Source organism: Phalangium opilio, unplaced genomic scaffold, assembly GCF_054372755.1.
Source record: "Phalangium opilio isolate 3A_F unplaced genomic scaffold, DU_Popi_V2 ptg000017l_1, whole genome shotgun sequence".
NCBI classification, from domain to species: Eukaryota; Metazoa; Arthropoda; class Arachnida; order Opiliones; family Phalangiidae; genus Phalangium; species Phalangium opilio.
In genome coordinates, this window is record NW_028324151.1 from 1949060 (window position 1) to 1971142 (window position 22083).

The 22083-nt window shown below is 36.0% G+C and overlaps 1 protein-coding gene across 5 annotated transcripts; it reads left to right on the forward strand.

Annotated features, from left to right (window-relative positions):
- The first annotated feature begins 318 nt into the window (after positions 1–318).
- On the forward strand, positions 319–21060 carry unc-104 (kinesin family member unc-104). Of its 5 annotated transcripts, none has more exons than XM_089866191.1 (36): positions 319–735; positions 4364–4553; positions 7785–7867; positions 7937–8361; positions 8472–8583; positions 8665–8808; positions 9128–9206; positions 9271–9349; positions 9412–9548; positions 10286–10451; positions 10526–10601; positions 10808–10887; positions 10969–11201; positions 11266–11389; positions 11486–11685; positions 11746–11897; positions 11990–12162; positions 12744–12902; positions 13410–13547; positions 13618–13736; positions 13804–13998; positions 14073–14256; positions 14316–14534; positions 14605–14697; positions 15141–15257; positions 15336–15487; positions 15548–15653; positions 15769–15883; positions 15949–16031; positions 16092–16216; positions 16309–16772; positions 16841–16932; positions 17009–17255; positions 17333–17461; positions 17552–17670; positions 18224–21060. In XM_089866191.1, the coding sequence occupies exons 2-36, from the start codon at positions 4454–4456 to the stop codon at positions 18273–18275; spliced, it is 5271 nt and encodes a 1756-aa protein (XP_089722317.1). In that variant the 5' UTR covers positions 319–735; positions 4364–4453; the 3' UTR covers positions 18276–21060. The 5 variants fall into 5 exon arrangements, with proteins under 5 accessions (XP_089722317.1, XP_089722316.1, XP_089722319.1 ...); XM_089866190.1 differs by having other exon boundaries at positions 320–735; positions 10526–10607; XM_089866193.1 differs by having other exon boundaries at positions 320–735; positions 15186–15257; positions 17333–17452.
- The last annotated feature ends 1023 nt before the right edge of the window (positions 21061–22083 follow it).

Below are 22083 nucleotides of genomic sequence, written 5' to 3' on the forward strand. Positions count from 1 at the left end.
GGCTGGCTGTCCGCGCTTTTTCCAATTTCTTTTCACTATAGTTTGCTCTTCGCAGTCTTTTCCGACGGTCGTTACGGTTAACATTGGGAACCCTTATATCCACCTTTTAGTAAAAATCCACTATACACACCCTATAACTCTAGAACCTTAATCCCGAAAGACGATTGGTTTAAATAAGCCACGTGATCTAAAACCGAACCGGTCGGAATTGTCGTCTCGTATCGATCCCGTTTTTCGCTAGCTAGTAAGGAAAATGAGCAGCGCTTTCCCATGACGTAACTGTGTAGGTTCCCTTCTACCCCTCCTCCCCCCCGTTGTCGTGTATATCTCGGGCGCTCCGCAGTGCTCCTTTGGGCCGACATTTTGAGCCATCTCCAGAAAACCCCAGTACGCGGCGCGTTTTATAAGAACATGGGGTATATCTGGCGTTAATATCACTTTAAAAATACCCTACTTAACTCGGTTGGTTTAAAGTTTGAAAGTTAAGAAAGGCCGTTTTATCTTAACTTAACCCGAGATTAAATTTCCGGGTTTTTGTTTTGCCCGGTGCTGCTTGGCAGGGAAAGTCGTCCAAGACGCGTCGAGGGTAGTGGTTTAAAATGGCAACGCGACGTCACTGATATCGTCTAACCAGATGGCTTTGTCATATTCTTGAGACCTAATATATTTGAAAGAAACAACTCTTTGAGATTGACTTTGAAACTTTGTTTCTTAATCCGTTTTTTATTCACTAAAGTAAGTCCGTTTTTAATTAAATAAAACGTTATTAGAAAGTAAATGACAAATGAGTATTTACGTTTATTGTCAGGACTTAATAAGTTATTTATTTATGTTTATGTTTATATAGTAAGAGTAAGAATCTGGCCTAATTTTTTAAGGGTTTTTGTAGTTAAACAAATACGAATTGTTTACGTTAAAATCTATATTCATATTTATACTATATTCGCTGTAAGCTTTCGCGCGTCGATACTGTCGGAAAAGCCGACGACCGAACCGAGGGTTTTTTCTTTTCATTTAACCCTTTCGGTCGATGAATTGCCTGGAAAGCGAGACGCGTTGGTTGCTTGCTTGGTTGGTGTTAAAAGTCTCTGAACACTACAAAACTATAGTATACAGCAGCTTAGAGAAAAGGGGGTTAATCTAATTTAAAATTAGGGTCAAAGTTCATGGGAAATACGGATTTATTTTGGTCTATGTTATGTAATTCGTTTTAAGTCGAATTTAGAATTCATCACCAATAGATATTGATTGATTGATTGATTGATGATGCCTTAGAATGATGTCAAAATGAATTCATCTTCAGCAGCACGTTAATTGTCTAGAGACTATTCTAAAACAATCCCCTAAATCTTTAATTGCCCTTAGAGGTTTCCTAAATGCGTTAATTTCGACAACTATAAGGTGTAGGTACATTTTATATACCATAATATGTGAAAATTAAATTCAATAAGTTAGTTTAATTTAATTTGAAAATTTATTGTAAAAAAATGGTGAAAAATATTCTATTTAGTCCAATTTGCCATAGAGAATCAATAAGGCAATATATTACCGTGTCTTCTTCATTGTATCATAGATTAAACCGCAATTTTTCATAATATAATAAATTCCAATATATATATTCCTCAAAATATAACCATATAAGGCTTCTTTTATAATACTCTATTCAAAATTAAAAAAAATAAAAATTGGTACAAAATTTATCGGTCAATTTAATGCTAATATAACTTTAATGAAAACCTTCCAATACTTAATTTATCATTTCTTATTATTTTGGTAAGTTTTTTCCATAACCACAACGATTATTTCGTCACTAATACTTAAGAAGAAGTAAATTTCGGTATAGAGGTTCAGGCTTCGTAATCGCGTGTTACTTCCCATTATCGTTATAAACCTTGGAAGCGCCTTAAGCCCTATTCCCCCCCCCTTTCCATTCTTGGGTTTATCCGAGTTAGTCGCTTTTCTACATATAGCTCTGTAAAATAGTATACCATCTCTCGACTTAAAACGGCGTAAAGCTCCTGTAAGATTGCTTTTCCCTGAGCACGAGTGTGCAGCGTGATAAACAGTTCTACAGGGGCTATGGGAATTAACATTGACTTGGTTCACCCTGTAAGTTGGCTTTGCCCTGAATCTCCTTAAATGCTGTTGAAACATTTCTAGAGGCGTTTTATGGTGAAATATGTTATAAATAAATTAATAAATAAAAAATAAGGCGTAAGTGTGACACTCACTGTAGTGTTTAATTTCAAATGAAGGTTTGTAAACCATAATTAAGATTTGGTACTAATTAGACCAATAATAAAGAAATTAATAAATAATCAATGCTATTTAGGATATGGGGATGCTTTTTAATCATTAAAATGATTTTCACCTCCATTTTTCAGCTAGTAAAAAAATTATCTGCCCATATGTGCTCTGGTATCTTATACCAGAATAAATAGGCCAGTAGCCTATTTTATGATTTACGACGAGTCTTGTTTTAGATTGTAGTCTGTCCAGTGGCTTACAAGCAATATTATTTAAGGCATGAGATGGGTACACTCTTTCCTTACTTCCCGCCTTTCTCTTCATTGGCTCTCTAGGACCACCAGATACTAAAACATATATACCTTATGGGATTTGAGTGTTTGGGTCGTAAATCTCGCACAATCCTGATGCAATGCATCCTGGGAAACATATATATTTTCCGATGCATTGTACAGTTGAGAAATGAAATGTTTTTGATTAATTTTTCAAAATTTCGCTGGAGAATCGAATAAATGTGGCAAAGGCTTAGCGGTTTCAAATTTTCCATTAGATATTGTAAATTGATTTAGCAGCTCTTGAAGTTGGTAGCTCTCTGGAATATTACACGAGTCGCCACTCTAGAGTCTGAGAGCGTTCTGATAATTTTTGATTTATAGACGCTACAATTTTATCTCTAATACAAAGAGCTACAATATGTTACACGTTTCCTCAAGGGGAGATAAAAGATAACCAGTTTCAATGCACTATGATTAATTATTTAGTGTTTTTCCTCTCTCTCTCTAGCTTTGCGTCAAAATGAGAAATTAAGTTAATTAATTTATTGGAAATTGGCTCGATTCTATTATTTTTTATAAGCAGATATTCTGTATTTTATGTTTTATTTAGTTCCCAGGCCCACGCTTTCGTGGAATTTTAAGGAAGGTTTTTTTCACTTCTGGGGATTTCTTCTTTTTCAATGGAAAAGATATGAAATCCGAGACACTATTTTTTTTAATGAGACCCATTTTCTAGGAAGTTAGATTTTTCTGATAGAAACGTTTCCAGTTTCAAGTTCAAAACCTACTATCTTAGAAATTTAGTTTACTCTAAAGATCAACATATTTCTTATCTTAGTTAGGCCTACCCCCCCCCTCCTAAATTTTGAACCAAGGCTTCAGTAGCGATCCAGAACGTATACAATCCTCATTTTTATTCTTGGGTATTCTCGCTAACCAGTTAGGCCTAAGAACGTGCAAGTCCAACCGTACCTCCTAATTATTTACCCTTAAAAGCCTGGCGATACAAGGAAACAACTGTGGGTATATCCTTATACTTAAACCGTGAAATCCCCGTTCGCTTTTGTTCTGGAGATTTCTCCGTGCAAACAAGTTAGGCCTAAGAATGTAAAGGTCAAACTGTACCTCCAGGAGGAGACAAGAGAAGGGGTTAGACTTATCTGACTTCCAGTCAGATCTCTCCCATCTAATCTATTATTAGTACTCGCCCTTGTTTTCTCTCAGACAAATCCTTAGAAACGAGAAGGGATTAAATCCCGGGATCACTAAATCCCTGGTAATGGTCTAGGGAATTTCATTACCTAAGCCTAAATCTACTCAGTTTCAAATAACTTGTGGGAAAAATAAAAATAAAAACCAACCTAAGCCTTTGTCCTTTTGCTTCTTCGTTTTTTACTTGTTATTAACATAAATATAATTGTATCCGTGAGAATATAACCATTATTTCTGATCCCTTAATTATGCCTAAAACGTCACAACTTCATTTAATTCCAATGGGATTTGCGTTCATTCCTCCAACCCTAACCTTTCCGTATACGCACTTTACGTACGCCCACGCTTTTGACACCAGACTGAAGCCCCTTCCAAAAATGACGTAGTTTCCAAACGACCCTGTTGACGTCACAGTTTGACGCGCGCTTAACTTGTTTATCATGCCATAAGATAATCACCATAAGTTAACAACGATATATTTGTTTGTTTGTAACAATCATCACGTATTATCTTTGAATTTTATCACGCTACAAAATAGGCTTATGGTTTAATTGCACACCCACGTTGTTTACGTCAATAAATTACGTTGAAAATTGTTAATCAATCTTCAAATTTAATTTGTTCCGTAGGTGGTCGAACGTTCGCTCGTTCGTAGCTAGTTTTGGGTGGACACTCCGTCGTTTATTTGAAACTCGACCACATCAACAACAACAAACAAGATGACATCAGTCAAGGTAGCTGTACGAGTTCGGCCCTTCAACAACAGGGAGCTGAGCCGGGAATGCAAATGTATCATCTCCATGGGTGGAAAATCTACAAGTGAGTGTATTACGCAGGTTTTTTTTTCTGACTGGAAAAAGATGGAGTAATTTCATTATTAGAAAAGGCGCAACAACCCTGTAAACATTGGATGGTGGTTTAGGAGCTAAGGGTTTTATATGGTTTTAAGCCTTGGACCCCCGGTGGCCACTAACACGCGATGTTAAAAACAGAACACGATTTGCTCTTTATAAACCAATTTCATTGACTTCTTATCACCCTCCCCAACTAATCGATGGCTGCCTTGCCTTTTTTATAAGCCTGCGCTGCTGTTCAAAACGGACGCTACTCTGTACTCTGGTTTTTCCAGTACAGGTTGCTTTGCGTTTAATAAACACGTTACATAATTTAAAAGAAAGCGCGGAAGCCTTACGTTTAATAAACAAATCAAATCAAATCCGTGAGAGAGTTTAGTTTGTACGCCTATAGTTTAAAATGGAGGATGAATCCAGAACCGTAATGTAAATTGCAGATATAAATAGAAAGACTTCGGTAGTACCCAGTATGAAGTCTTGTTTTCTCTTTAGCTTCATTGGTCAACTGTATGACGACACTTTTTCCTCCCTCCAACGAAAATTGTTAGTTTTTTAGGCATTCTTAGCATTATTTCTAATTTCATTTGGAAATAGTATACAGTAGAGTTTAATAAAGAGAAATAAACCCTATTCTCTGCTTGAAGAGTTAATTGTTAAGATTTGATTTGTTTACTTTCTAGAATAGAGTATACACAACAGGAAATGTAAGGCTTCAAAACTTGGTTGTCCAAACGAATACGTCCCAGTTCCGAAACCATTTTATTAACCTCCTTCTGCCACTAAGACCGATGGCTATCAATGTTTAATCTATCAGTATATCGTTCCGTTTTGGGGTTGACCTGTTTATGGTTCGGCGGTCTCAATAGGATAGTCTATGGTCATTCATCCAGTCTCATAATAGAGACTACAATTTACTTCCTCACCGGGGAATATCCTCTTATAGCGCTAGTTCCGGGAAGACATCGGGGCTTTGATTAAAAGACCTATTTATTGGTATACGATTTAGATACCCCGCTATGAAAGCTCTATGTACACCTACCTATACCCTTACAGAAGTGATAGGAAATAATGGTACTACTCGCTGTGAATTAGAAAGTTCGGTCTAGAGACCGACTTATTTGATGGTGGTGGCACCAGTAAGACTAGAAAACCAGGGTACTCTAATGGACATGCTGGTTGTTTGTTGCGTTGTTGATCTAAATTGGGTATTAAAAGGACTCTCGTTAATGTGCCACAGGACGTATTGAGGTTCTGATAATACTTTAAGGTAAAAGTAGGTCAATTAACACACCCTTAGAAAGCTTAATTTTATTTATAAATAATGTTTCTCGTGGAGGTATGTACGTTCTCAATGCAACTCGACATATGTAGCCCTATTTTAGCTGTTATTTTACAGAGAAAGTTAATTATTTCTGTTCAATAAGTATGTCACTGTTGATGAGGGATTGTTCAAGATAGCAAAGCGAGAATAGACGCTTTTCAGATCCAAAGACATTAGATATGACTACGAACAAAGGACTTATGTGCAGGACTGGTAACTTGGAAGCCCTATCTAGCATCTTTGTTGTCCACATACCGTGCCCCCCCACCCTTTTGACTCTTAGAGCTAAGCCTTTGAAGGAAGGCTTGCCAGTCTATCAACGATTCTGACGTTTTTCATACGCGTCATACTGCGACATGCTCTCGTAAATTCTTATCAGACTTAAACGGAATAATTTATAGCATTGTAATTGGGTATTTAAGAATTTTCCATATTTCTATCATTCCCTTACACGACTTACTAAAAAATACATAACTATAAATAAGTTCTGTAAGCGGAACTAGTGCTAATCTCCAAGGTTATCTGGCGTTTCATATTCCCTTTAATAGTGTAAAAAGAAAGGGCAAATTCGTTATTATAGATCGCGCGCCATAGAAAAGACGTATCCCGCCTAGGCACCAACGTGTCTGCGACTCATCCACCCTACATTCCCCTCTATACCATAGTTGGAATTTTCAATCAATAAGTGTTTCGCGCTCGCTACCAACCCTGACACAACTCGCCTTCTCTTTTTGCGCGCTACTTATATATGTATGTGATTTAGTTATATTTTAAAGAAGTAGCCATTAATAAGCTTATTATAAACAGCTGAAAATAACCCACTATTTCGACAGAAAGTTACGTAACGCCACCAAAAGCTATTAATTAACCCCGCCCACAACGTTCATCCACATAGTACACAACAAACCCACGCACAATGCACCACTTCTAATAAAATAGACATTACCACATGATCGCGTATGGAACTTACCGGTGGTTTCTCTACCTTTTATTGCACCCGACCAAGATATCAAAGGGCCATTATCACGATAGAAGCCTCTAGAAAATTGAGACGATATTATAGATATAGCCTCTTGGGTAGAATTCTAATCAAAGGTATATTGATCTTTTAGGAGTAGTTTTTGTGGAAGACGCAGTTTTTTGCGCTATCCAGTCACGAACGGGGGAGGGGGGCATCCATGAATGGCGGCAATCTTTCTCACTAAAAGGGCGTAAAACTCCTTATATTCCTGGTAATATCGAAAGTAAATTAGCCTCGAAGTTAGTAAAATAAGCTAACCGTTTTATTACGCAAAAAGCTGAAATTCTAGAGAAGCTATTTTTATCATTAACTTCACCCTTCATTTACTTTTTTTACAATCATCTTTTACTCCTTTGCGCCTTTTTTATCCGTATACTTCGAAAAGTTTCCTTTTTTTAGGTCTAGTTTAATTTTATTTCCCCCTGTACTTTTTTCTAGTTTTTACTTCCGGTATCCTAGACACGTTGGCGGGGTTCACGCGATAATGTTTTTCTATTGAAATGATATTTATAATATTTATTAATCACGTGACATATTTTTAAAATTAGGATCTCTATATTAGTATGGCTGTTCCCGTATACGCGTGTGCAATGCGTGACGTATTTCTACAGGGGCTATGGGATTATACATGGCGTTGGTTTCGCCTAAATGTTGGCTTCCATAATGTTACCGTTTTGAAAAGATTTTTATTGTTAAGAAATAATTTACATAAATACTTAACGGTTAATTTGATGACATAATTTTTGAGCCTAATTATTTCTCTATATGAATTAATTAACCAGAAAATTTAAGACCAATTTAATCGAGTTGTTTTCTTTAACTATTACTAAATTAAATCGTATTTATTCTTTTAGCTATTGTCAATCCAAAGGCACCACCAGGCAGCAAAGAAGCAATTAAAAGTTTTACATTCGATTACTCATATTGGTCACACGATGTTAGTTATTTAATTTTAATTGAAGGAGGGAATTAATTAATGAGTAATTAATTAATTAAATTTGGACAGCCTACCGATTCTTATTTTGCTACTCAAGATCATGTTCATCGAGATATCGGTGAAGAAATGCTTCAGCACGCTTTTGACGGTTATAACGTATGCATTTTCGCTTACGGTCAAACCGGAGCTGGTAAAAGTTTCACCATGATGGGGAAGCAAGAGAAAGGAGAGGAAGGAATTATCCCTCATATTTGCAAAGATCTATTTAAGAAAATTAAGGATGACCCTAATGAAGATATGCTTTATTCGGTCGAAGTTAGTTACATGGAGATTTACTGCGAAAGAGTTCGGGACCTTTTAAACCCCAAAACCAAAAATAATTTACGCGTCAGAGAACATCCCTTATTAGGACCTTACGTCGAAGATTTGTCCAAATTAGCGGTCACGTCTTATAAAGATATTAATGATCTCATGGATGAGGGAAACAAAGCCAGGTAAATATTTGTTTTTGTTTAATTAAAGGGTGTCTGCCATAAATTGAAGGGTCAAGAGAGACCCCTGTAAATACTATAGAAACAAATTTAATTCATTTATAAAATTTTAGAACCGTAGCAGCTACAAACATGAATGAAACGAGTAGTAGATCTCACGCGGTATTCACAATCATATTTACTCAAAGAAAACACGATAAAGACACGGATCTTGCCACTGAGAAGGTTTATAACCTAGCAAAGTTTTGATTAAAACTTTGATATTACGACATTAACGTATCAAAATTTATTAATGAATCTAATCAGGTCAGCAAAATCAGTTTAGTTGATTTGGCCGGAAGTGAACGAGCCGATTCAACAGGGGCACAAGGAACGCGTTTAAAAGAAGGTGCCAATATTAACAAATCTTTAACCACATTGGGTAAAGTCATCTCGGCCTTAGCCGAAGTGGTAAGTCCATAACTCCTTATCGTTTCCGTGATGATCAAAAGCCATTTTAAGTTTTTTGATCCTCATCCCATTTAAGTTTAATGTGTTTATTGTCCCGTATTTATTCTAAATCAACAATTATCCTTTATACCTTCCTTGATACGCCTTCCTCTATTTAAATAAAAAATTGGAATAAAACATTTGAACATGTTTATTGTTTTTATGTTTATAGGCTGTAAGTATTAGTAGAAATTTAGTATATCATTTAATTTCCGTTGAACTTTTTTTTTCTATAATTTTTAATCTAAATTTCGGAGTACGATTTTCTTTACATTATTAGGCAACAAAAAAGAAACGCAAAGGTGATTTCATCCCTTATAGAGATTCAGTACTTACATGGCTGCTCAGAGAAAATTTGGGTAATTTGGTTTAATTACTTATTAATTTTAAGTTACCCCTAATTTCGGTGGTCATTAACTTTAGGCGGGAACTCCAAAACCGCAATGATTGCAGCTATCAGCCCTGCAGACATTAATTACGATGAAACTTTAAGTACTTTAAGGTATTTTAGACTAAAACGATGCCAAGAGGCAGTTTGATCTGAAAATACTTCGTTTAATAAAGATATGCCGACCGAGCCAAGCAGATAATGTGCAAGGCTGTTGTCAATGAAGACGCTAATGGTCGCTTGATTAGGGAACTTAAGGACGAGATTTCCAGACTACGAGCTCTTTTGAAATCGGAAGGAATTGATGTTAACGGTACGTTTGAAACCGCTGTTGTTTAATAATGTTTTCTCTACACTGTTTATGTTAGGCCCACCTCAACCGACAACTCAGTTAAATGTTTAGTTTGAACAGCAACTTAATATATATGTTTATCTTTGCAATTATCTCTCTTACTCTATCTCTCTTGTCTCTTTCTACTATCGTATCCGTTTGCGAAAATGTGATTGGTGGAATTTCTGTCATTAGAGGCAGAAAACCGTGACAATCCTAGTAAGTTAGAATCTACCACCTTAAAACATTGTCACGTCAATCAACAAAATCATTAAAAAAAGAAATATATTCAACACACTTCCATCTTGCCATTTGTTGCTACTACCTAAATGGCTTATTACGTAACGCGTTCGTTACCTTAGCTACCAAATCCTGAATCCTAGTTCTCAAAAAAATTTTGACTTGTCAATCCTGGACAGAAAAAAACTTCTACTTCATCCTTAGGCACCGGAATTTTCTGCCCACAAAATTTCGTCTTCAAATGAGTTTTGACCCTCAATAACCTTTCCCCTACAATATACCTAGTGTGTTTACGACTAACGGTTTCTTTGTGTTGGTAAAAGGTGTACAAACAAACAAACAAAAGATTCAAATCAAATCAGTTCCTGCAGAAAATTCCAAGCCACTTCATATACGTCATTTATGTTGATATTATGTCAGGAAATTTTGTTTGGGGAATTAATTTATTTTGGAACTTTGTCTATTCTTAAAAATTCTAGAAGAAAATTCGGGTGGAGATGTAATAAGTCGTAAAAAGAATCAAGTTGTTTCGCCTGCCGGAGAAAATGCAATCGAGCAATTGCAGGAATCGGAAAAACTTATCGCGGAATTGAATGAAACGTGGGAGGAGAAGTTGAAAAAGACCGAAGCAATAAGATTACAACGGTTGGTGTTTGACCCTTTTTTAATATTATTAGAGACAGGGTTTAACTTTGCACTTAATTACTTAAATTAATTAGAGAGGCTGTCTTGGCGGAAATGGGTGTCGCCTTGAAAGAAGACGGAGATACCGTGGGAGTATTCTCCCCGAAAAAAGTAAAAGTACTTGATACCTTTTTTAAATACTTATTCTTGCTTATATTTGTATTGCCATAACCTAATAATACTCCGCCTAAGTAATATGGTACGGACACTAGGCCCCAACGGAACAACCATACTTAGGGATATTATAATTGGGTTATGATATCGCTTTAATTTATAAATACGATAAATTGGTATTTAAAAATTTAATCTTCGAATAGACGCCGCATTTGGTCAATTTAAACGAAGACCCATTGATGTCCGAGTGTTTAATTTACTACATAAAAGACGGACTAACAAGGTAGTTAATTAATTAATTATTACAATGATCGTAGTTTTGGTTACTAAATGACTCGTGGATACGAATTTATTTTAACGTCAGAGTTGGACGACCGGATACAAACGTTCCTCAGGACATTAAACTGAGTGGAACGCAGATATTGAACGAGCATTGTTTCTTTAACAATCAAGACGGATCGGTGACGATCACGCCTTGCAAAGGGTCACTTTGTTTTGTAAATGGCAAAGAAATCATGGAAACGACTGAAATTTCTACAGGCTCTAGAGTAATTCTGGGGAAATATCACGTTTTCCGATTCCAGCATCCTGAACAAGGTAATCACTAGTAAATTACGTAATTAATTCCCCCCCTTTGGTACTAATTACTTTGTTATATCAGCGCGAGAAAACAGGGAACGCAAGTCCCCGACAGAATCACCGGGTGATCCAGTTGATTGGACTTTCGCCCAACTTGAACTACTTGAAAAGCAAGGCATAGATCTGAAAGTTGATATGGAGAAAAAGTAATTTAGTTTTATTTCTTGTTTCGGGCCGTTTTATCTTATCTTTCGAGAGGTTATTTTATGGGCTTGGCTTGATAACGCGCTTTATTGTTACAGACTCGTGGCGTTGGAGGAACAATACAAGAAAGAGAAGGAAGAGGCTGATCAATTGTTCGCCGAGGAGCGAAAGAATTACGAAGCCAAGATCGAATCGCTTCAGAAACAAGTCGAAGAACAGTCCATGATTTCTAGCATGTATAGCAGCTGTACTGTCGATGATATTCCATTACATATGGTTGAAGAAGAGAATATAATTGGTATGTAAAGACTTATTATAACACTTTAAGTACCCAATAAACCTCTGACCATATTAACAGAGATAGCTTGGACGGAGCGGGAATATCAGTTAGCAGCTTGGGCATTTTTAAAATGGAAATATCACCAGTTTACTTCGCTAAGAGATGACCTCTGGGGTAACGCGATATTTTTGAAGGAAGCCAACGCGATTAGTGTTGAATTGAAGAAAAAGGTAATTAATTGTATTAGTGATACTTTAACATAAACATATCATTCGAAAGAGGGAACCATCTGTTACTGATAAGGTCCTTCCTTGTTCAATAGGTTCAATTTCAGTTTATGCTACTAACTGACACCCTATACTCTCCCTTGGCAACTGATATGTTGCCAATTGAGGACATAGACGAAGAGAGACCGTATTCGCGTACCATCGTGGCGGTTGAAGTTCAGGACACTAAAAATGGCGCTACTCATTATTGGACACTTAGTAAATTGCGGTATGTCTCTCTATTATCCCTTATTAAACCTATCCGGCATGTCCTTTTAAATAAGTATAGCTAGCTAATCAGTGGCATGTGCAGACTTAAATTAATTCATTACCTCAATTGTAGACAAAGTGTTTTAATGCCAATTAGTTTAAATAGTGTTTAGGTTTTTCCCTCACTGATTGATTTTCATTCCCTCACACACTTTACCTCGCTTAATTTTAATTTTAATTTTAATTATCGCGCAGCTCAACCAGCAGAAAGGTTAAGTAATAATTAACGCCTTCAATAATATTTTATAATTTGCAAATCACAAATTTTCGCTCTTTTGCCAAATACGAGTGAATTTGCAATGAAAATACTTTTGGCGCTTTTACGGATCACGCTTCGCAAATGTTAATTTTATGGTGCGAAAATGAATTTCACTAAGCCTATCGTAATTAAGTTCCAGATGGTTTAATTTAATTAAGTCACGACAAAGTAGAGTATCTCTTTGTCTACAATTCAGGATAGGGTATTTTTATTACGATATTTTGTTAGACATGTAACGAAGTATTTAGGCCTAATCCGGGGCTCAATGTTAATACTGATAGACACCGTCTGGAACTTATGCGTAACATTTACAATGAAGACGTATCGACACCCGATACCCCCGAGTTCCATGACGATTTACTGCAGTGCCTTTCCATTTGCGCTAACAAACGCCTTTCTGCTGGCTTCAACATTGGAAGTTTGATCCCTGACAAGGCCAGGTTGGTCGATAGATCACCAAACAAATGGGAATACGAGCAAAATACTTCGTTTTGATATCGCATGTCCCCCCCCCTTCCCCTTCTTTCTCAAAACAAATCAGCACACGTCTGTCTTCTTTCGTCTAAAATGTTATCTTGATTATCGTTGTGAAGTTTACTTCGAGTCTAGAGATAATAGATTGTTTTATCACAAAATGAAATTGTTCGACGTAGTAGGTGAATTTTAGACCTAGGTAGTCGTTGATTGGTAGCGAACAAGTCCTTGCACTCAAAAATATGAGGTTCTATTGGTTGTAGTTAGATTCTCGATGCCTGCTTGAGTGTCAAACCACTCCCAATCTACACAAGTACTTGGAAAGTTAATTAACGTTTCGCATGTCACGTCATCTTTTTTGGCATGATGTCAAATCTATTCAAACAAACCTGACGTTACTATTTCTTTATTGTCATATTCAGTTAAATTATAATTAATGTACAATAACGTTTAATTCTTAATTAATTATAAAGGCAACGACTCGAATTAATGCGTGAAATGTATTTGAACGAAGCCGAACTTTCGCCAACGTCACCAGATTATAACGTTGAAAGCATCACGGGTGGGGATCCATTTTACGATAGATTTCCATGGTTTAGACTAATTGGAAGGTTAGTTAGTTTATTATTATTATTACGTTTGATTAAGGGTGAGTTCGCATTGTGACCTTTAATCTCTTAGGGCCTTCGTGTACCTAAGCAATTTACTTTACCCCGTACCTTTGGTCCAAAAAGTGGCAATTGTAAATGAAAAGGGTGATGTCAAAGGTTACCTACGAGTCGCTGTTCAAGCAGTTATGGGTACGTTCGCTCAGGAGTGTTTGATGTACGGATATTTTTGAGTTAAACAATTACTTGCGCGTTGCAGAAGACGAAGAAACTTCCGAATGTAGTAGTGGCGTGCGACAATCGGCCCGTATTAGTTTTAGCGATGAACTCTTCCAAAAACGCAAAGCCGGTTCTAAAAAGGACCTTCTCGAATTATCTGACAAAGAGTTTAGTTCGTCGCAAGAGCGCATAGTTGAAGGGGAAGGCCAAAACCCAGACATTACCAAAGGAGAAGGTATGATAAACGTATGACCCAATTATGTTAGTCAAAAGAAAAGATTTAGAGTTGGATGGTTGGGTTAAATTTAGATGAAATCAGCAACCATTCACTGAACGAGGAGGATTCGTGTCCATTCCACCAAAATTGCGAGGACAATGAAAACGAGAAATTACCAGAACACTTACAGATTGGCAAAGAGTTCACGTTTAGAGTTACTGTTCTTCAAGCTATTGGAATCTCGCGAGAATACGCTGATATATTTTGCCAATTTAAGTAAGTTTCTATTATTAAGAGGTTAAAGATTGATGCTAAGTAATTAATTGTCTGCGCAGTTTCTTACATCGTCACGATGAAGCTTTCTCAACGGAACCCCTTAAAAACACGGGGAAAGGTCCACCACCAGGATTTTTCCACGTTCAGAATGTTACCGTTACGGTGACGCGATCCTTTTTGGAATATCTCAAGAGTCAACCGATTGTATTTGAAGTTTTCGGACATTACCAGCAACATCCGCTACACCGCGATTCCCGTGACTCGACGCAACAACAATTGTGAGTTTCTACCTTGTTTATCGTTACAGTTTTCTGTCGCTAAAAAATTCAATTTTCATTACGTTCAAAGCGTTCGTCAACCACCAAGACGAATGTTCCCTCAATCGATACCCATTTCCCAACCTGTTCGATCGCCAAAGTTTGGCGTCTTACAGTCACCCAGGTATGTAACTATCACCTTATATAAGTTAGTAGTAGTGGCACCACGATCCAATAGTAGATTAATGTGTTGTGACGTCCCGAGAATGAATTACTTCTAAATATTTGTAATAACAGGAATTTCGTTAAAGGTTGTGTATATGTTGTAGATCTAATTGGGCGTGGCGTTTTTTATCACGTTTTTCTAAGTAACATTCATGTTTTTGCGTACTTGGTTCCAAGCCCCTCCCACTTAGTTCAATCAGATATGACCATTTAACTTTAGCAAATTTTCGAATTTATAGTACAAATATTCATTCTTAATTACGCGTTTCGTGTTTTAAAGGTGTTTTTACGTATTTATTTTTAAATTCCCACGGCACTTTTAGGTCACCAATTTTTTTATTAGATCATTTTAGACCTTTTTCCTTTCTTTCGTTACATGTGTTGTGTTTTGTTTGATCAAAGCTCCATCATATCAATTGATGAATCATTACTGGTACCTTCCCGTAGCACCACTCATATTCACGCAAAATACGATATTCTCGTTTGGGTTGAAATATGCGAACTAGCCCCTAATGGAGAGTAAGTGTCTTAGACTATTAGTCAAAAAGAACTCGTAAATACGCAACATATTCAACTACAATTACGCAAATACTATAGATATATACCGACAGTTGTGGATCACAATGACGACAGCGCATATCGCGGAACATTTTTGCTTCATCAAGGAATTCAAAGAAGAATTCGATTGACCATTGTCCACGAACCAGGTCCAGATGTATTGTGGAAAGAAATACGGGAGCTTGTTGTTGGTAAGTTCAGACTGACAGTTGAATAGAACTTTTGTGGTTAATTCTTTGTACAAATGTTAGGCCGAATTAGAACAACACCTGAAAGTGACGAAGTTGATACCGACTCTTCCGTTCTATCGTTGGGTTTGTTTCCTGGAGAGTACCTCGAGATGACAGGCGATGATAGGTCAGTTTCTTTGTTTCATTTGATGGTCAACTTATGACATTGCATAAGTGGGGATGAAAATTTGTTTTATCAAGCGACACATTGAAGTTATTTATGTGTTTATGTAACATTGTAGGAGTTTCTATCGTTTTGAAGCCGCGTGGGACAGTTCACTTCACAATTCTTTGTTACTTAACCGCGTAACCCCTGGTGGGGAAAGAGTTTATATGACGATATCCGCTTACCTAGAAGTAAGATCCCTACCGATCTTTAGTAACAGTTCGGCCTAGTACTAAGATTTGTTGTTATTTTTAAGATGGAAAACTGCGCTCAACCTGCCATTGTTACTAAAGATCTCTGCCTAATAATCTACGGAAGAGATGCTAGAACTGCCCCAAGGTAGGCGTGCTAATTAATTACAATATATTAATTAATACTAATTAGTATTGTCAATCGTAGACTGACACCGAATGCGAGATCATTAAAACACCTATTCAGTGGAGCTTACAAGAACTCTGACGCTAATCACGTCAGTGGCGTTTACGAACTTCTATTGAAGAGAGCGGCAGACTCTGGTAGTCCCGGTTAGTGTTTTCTGTAGAAGTAGTTGAACTTTAGTCCATTACCGAGGGTATAATGGGATTTCTTTGTCCGGGAATGTTTCGTATCTTTACAGGCGTGCAAAGACGTCAACGACGCGTTTTGGACACGTCATCGACTTACGTTCGAGGAGAAGAGAATCTTCACGGTTGGCGACCACGCGGTGATTCGCTTATATTTGACCATCAATGGGAATTAGAGAAACTGACTCGCTTGGAGGAAGTCGAGAAAGTGCGTCATTTGCTTCTACTGAGGGAGAAATTAGGTATCGACAGGGGGCTAGGGTACCACCAAGACATTAGTAAATCGGAAAAAGAGGCCTGCAATTTAGTGGCCAAGGCTTCGGGGGAAGGAAGTCGACCACCTTCCGTCATGTTGCAATCTCCTTCGTCACCGCCATCCGGAAACCGTACTATTAGCGAGTCCGTCTATGATCCCTGGGACATGACCGAAAGGGAACAAGAATTGGCTACCAAATGCGTCGAATTAATTCTCAGTCACATTCCTTCGAAACCACCACCAACGGGGAACGTCAAAAAGGTACTTAACCCTCTTTCGAAACAGTTACCCAAGTTGTACTTTAAAACCACGCAATCGCACCATTACAGCAAGATTCAGTCACTACTCCGACCGAAGATGGCGATATTATTTCTTCGGCTTCTTCCAGCTTGCATTCCAGTATAACCTCAAATTCTTCAGAGTAAGTGGTCAAGTACTCTTTAGAGAGTCACCGTGGGGTGGGTAACTCGATTTTTTCTTCTTCGTTGCGTGTTTAGCGTAATCTCACCAGACAGACCAAAGTCTTTGATGATTGAAGGTCACTCGCAACCAGCCGAAGCTCAACTCATCGCTTCCCTTCAAATGATGAAATCAGGACAGCAACAAGGAAATTCCCCTCCCTGCAGCGGGAAACCTCTGTACGTAGCTGACGTAGAAGAGATTAGGGTAAGCCCCGTTGTTTCTAGGAAGGGATATCTGAACTGCCTAGATGACAAAACCAATGGCTGGACCAAGAGATGGGTCGTAAGTACCAACATCTAATCCTTCAAATTTGGGAAATCAAATCACTACAAAGGCTTGTTGTCGTTGTTGTCTCGAAGGTTGTACGACGTCCGTATGTTTTTATCTTCAAGAACGAGAAAGATCCGGTTGAAAGGCAGCTCATCAATTTAACAACAGCCCATGTAGAGTATAGCGAAGATCAACAAGCTATGCTTAAGGTCAGTCAGGTATATAAACAATTAACATTCTGTTTTTCAGAGAACCAAATTAAATTAATTACGGAAGTAAAACCGGAAGTTATTAATTGTTAATTGCAGGTTCCTAACACATTCTCAGTCGTAACGAAACATCGAGGGTTTTTGCTACAGACTTTGGGTGATAAAGAAGTCCACGATTGGCTCTACGCTATCAATCCTTTGTTAGCTGGACAAATCAGGTAAGATTCCAAGTACTTATTTACTTATTGGGGCCCTTCCTTAAATTGCTTTGGCGACGTAGTTTTAGAAAAGATTTTGATTTTTCTGCGCAAACTTTATTTTTTCGACGTTTTGCGCAATTTTAAATATCTGAAACAATATAATAATTAAAGCTTGTATGTTAGACGAACGTAGGATAGTCTGTGATGCACCAAGTAGCTTAAATTAGACTTGCGTCGGCATACGGGGGAATCTCATAGTGATTAGCCCCTCGAACTCGGTCGAAATCCGCGCTGTTATACAGGGAAAACGTCTAGGGGTTTTACAGGGGCGCTAGAGTCTGATTAGGCTACTTGGGTGCGAGCTACGCTGCTCTGAATTCTTGTCCTTTCTGCTTCGTTTAGACTTTGCCATTATGGATAAATAAAAAGTCGGGAAGCAGGAGGGGCGGCTTTGATTTCGTGGTGAGCTTCCCTTTAATTAAGAGCCGCTCCTTAATTATTTTACCCAATCAAAATACCCCCTTAAAATTACCCCAAATTCAATCAAAAATACCCCCCCTTAATTTTACAGGTCGAAACTTTCCCGGAGGGGTCCTCCTCAATTACCCATGTTAAATCCTTAAAAAAGTTTTAGTGTCGTTATATCAATATATATATATTTAAGAAAAATTAAATTAAATACGAGAATAACTAAAATGAAAAAAACCATAAAAAAAATACCAAAATAAAAAGAACACTTAACAATTATTAACCAACCAAATTAAAAAAAAAATAAAAACAAACAAACAAACCCCCAAACCAAATTAAATTATTTTAAAAAATTTAAAAAAAAATCTAGTCTTAATTAATTTTATTTTTGCTAAAATTATTTTATTTATTTTAAAGTTCCTAATTAGAAATTATATTTATTTAGAGCTTGAGCGTTATTTTAATTAGCTTTAGTTTAAATAAATGGGGACTAATTGTGCTTTAAACTAAACCAAAAATTGGAAACAAACACACAGGTAACATTTTACATGTATCTTCCTAAAAAAAAGTATATAGTCTTTAATGACAGAAATTTCAAACGTTTCAAAAAAAAAAAAAAATACCAAAAATTGGAGATTTACATAAACAAAATTATAATACCAAAAACAAAATTTGGTGAAAGCCTTTAATCGGTGTTTCATGTTGTCTCTGCAGTCTGCACTGATTTGGTCTTGAATAATTGTGCTCGCTAAAAGAAAAATTAACATAAATGAAGTTATAAAACAATGGATTAAAATTGATATATAATTCAGCCAATTAAGGAAACATTTTTGTATATTAGAGTCTAGTGTGTATTACTGTATATAGCTATAGTGTTAGCCAATCCCCTCTTATATATCCCAAACTCTAAATAATTATTGCTGCCTGAAATTATTTAATTTAATTATAATTAATTTTTTAAGGCCCAATATTAATATTTAACTACCATTCAGTTAAGAAAACAAAAAATTCTTAAAGTAAATTCGTATAGGTTATATTTTAAAATTAATAAATCGTTAAAAAGTTTTAGAGGTTTAAAATATAGTAAGAAGGTTTTTCAATTAATTTAGTGATAAATAATTAATTTTTAATTATCGTTTGTTGCGATCTGGTAGCAACTGAAATTCTATCCCCAACAAGTATTAAGTATTTTGTAAATGGTTAAACGCCGCAATCAAAGCGTTTTGATTTATTGAAGTGAATTTTAATCTCTGATGATTAAAAGCGAGAAATTAATGTGAATATTGATTAAAACCGGAAGGTGTTCAATACTTCGGGCGCGTGAATTTATATATACGAGCATCAAAACGTTTTGAACGCGGTGTTTTTGCAATAATACTTTCGGAAGTTCATGAATTTAGATCTTTAGAAGTATAAGACTACTGTTTTATTTGGAGACAATATTCCCTAGAGGATGAAATGTTCTCTAAGCTCTAGGAAAGAATCCACAACCCAAGGGACATGTTCAAAACTCTCCCGAGCTCTAGGGGTGTTTTAGTGAGAGGCAAACTCCCTGTAGTTATTAGACTCTGACAAGGAAGATGGTCGAGTCTTATACTTCTCAGGATATTAACTTCTGATATTTGTTATATAGAGTTTCGGTTTCAAAATTAAATTGCTATTTAAAGCATTCCAAGTATTAATACTAGTGTTTACGACGATAATGAGTTAAAAATGAACTTATATTTTGAAAGAAAAATTACGCTTTTTATAAATTAGTAAGTAAAACGCGAGAGCTTTTGAAATTGGAGAAGATATCTTTAATCTGACAAATGTTATACCCCTTTATAAGCTGTTCGAAAGTGTTAACTCACTTTTTACTACGGAACAAGCTGAAATAAGCGAGGGATAATAATATTGCCAATTATTTTTGAAATTAACAAACACTTTTTAATTAAGTATAAAAGCCAGGCTACGGAATAGTCAGTCAATAAACCCAATGACGTCGATCTAGCGCTACAGTTCATTGCGAAGTTATTGTATAAAACTATAGCCTAAGCTATATAATTTTAGATAAAGTGAATTTATAATGAAAAACAATTAATAAAATAGTTAAACAAACAAATTAAAACAAGAGTAGGAAGAATCTTAAATTATAGTTTAAATTATATTGAATATTATTCGCGTTTAATTTACAAAATTAAAAATTAGTTATGAAAAAGGCTTGGATTTAATGGGTGTAAAAGGGAAAAACGCTCTAAGTAGTATTTCAAAAGATTTCTAAAATATTAAAAATGAAGATTTTGAATGTTAGAAATAATATGAATTAAAAAAAAAACTGTGCACAATGCGTAAACAAAAGAAGTCATAAAAATGCAAGAAAGGATTCGAGAATGATGATTAATTATATGTATATTTCATAACTCATGGAAAACCGCGCGATAATTAACTTTTCCTCCCTATTCCAATTAATTTAATTTTGTGATAAACACATTTCACCTTAAATTTAACCAAAATGTGGAAAATAATAATATTAAAAAAAATATACTAGTTATTTATTTATTTTTGGATTCATATCAAAAAAAAAAAAAAACATGTGTGTTCAAAAAATATTTATGAAGTATAAGGAAAACCATCAATAAAGCGCCTATTTACGCTAAAAACATTTTTGTAAATATAGTTATCCTATAAACAAGAAATATACGTGTTTATGGTTACCCTAATTATTTATTTATTTTAACGAATAATGTTTATTATTTATTTACTTTCATTTGTAAAAACAAATATTTTTAAGCGCAAAGAAAATGATATTTCCCCGCTAAAGTAGCTATATTCAATTGTTTATCAACTTTGTAGACTTCTGTTTCGGTTGCAATAAGCAATGACCAAATTATCTTACTACGCATGTATAAAACCAGTTGTTTACCATAATAAAGTGAAAATAGTTTTTCATTCACAAAACATTGCCTTAAACATTATTATACATAATTTTGCCTTATTCAATATATATTATTATTAGTTAACGCGTTTAAGTTTTAGTGAACGTGCTGGCGATCCAAACGTTAATTTTTGGTACTAGAGCTAGCATCCGCTTGTTCACTGTACTTCTTTATCCATGGTACCACGGTCGAGAAGGTAATCATACGCAGAGGGGGGGTCGACACTATTATGGGATAAAGGAGGGCTTCTCGTATTACGCGGCGCGTACTTTTTGTTTTTATGTCTATATACTTTTGTTTATACTTTATAAGTGTACAATGGAATAAATAAAATTAAATAATTGTTCGTCGATTTATTGAACCTCATTTCTTCTTGCTTTTCTTGTCAATAAATTACAGGCATATGTATGATTTTGAAAGGGATTGGGAATATGGGTTATTTAGCACTGTTAAAGGCGGTACGTCGAGGGGCTATTCACTAATGTAAATTTTCTTTCATTGGTGATTTTCATTGATGCTTTAAAAAGGATAGGAATTCATTGGTAATTTAAAATGGATGGGGATTAATGGTTGAGTCTGGATTACGAGTAATCGAGGGGCTACTCACTAAAAACTCGTTAGCGATTTTAAACGGTATTGGGATTGTGGGTAACTTAGGGGCTACGGGTTATTATTTTACTAGTTATGAACGAATAATTAAGCATTTACACATTTGCCGCTAGGGGCGCTACATACGTAGTTACGTATTTACTGACATCTAAAACATGGTAAAATTCTACTAGACTTCTTGTAAGCAATAGATAGTTCATAAATTGCCGCTAGGGGCGCTGTATACGTAGTTACGTATTTACTGACATCTAAAACATGATAAAATTCTGCTAGACAATCGTGTAAGCAATAGATAGTTCATAAAGTGCCGCTAGGGGCGCTGTATACGTAGTTACGTATTTACTGACATCTAATACTTGAAGAAATTAGCCGCTAGGGGCGCTGTCTTTAATATTTTATAGGCCTAATGGTGTGTTTGAATTACCCCCCTCGTCAC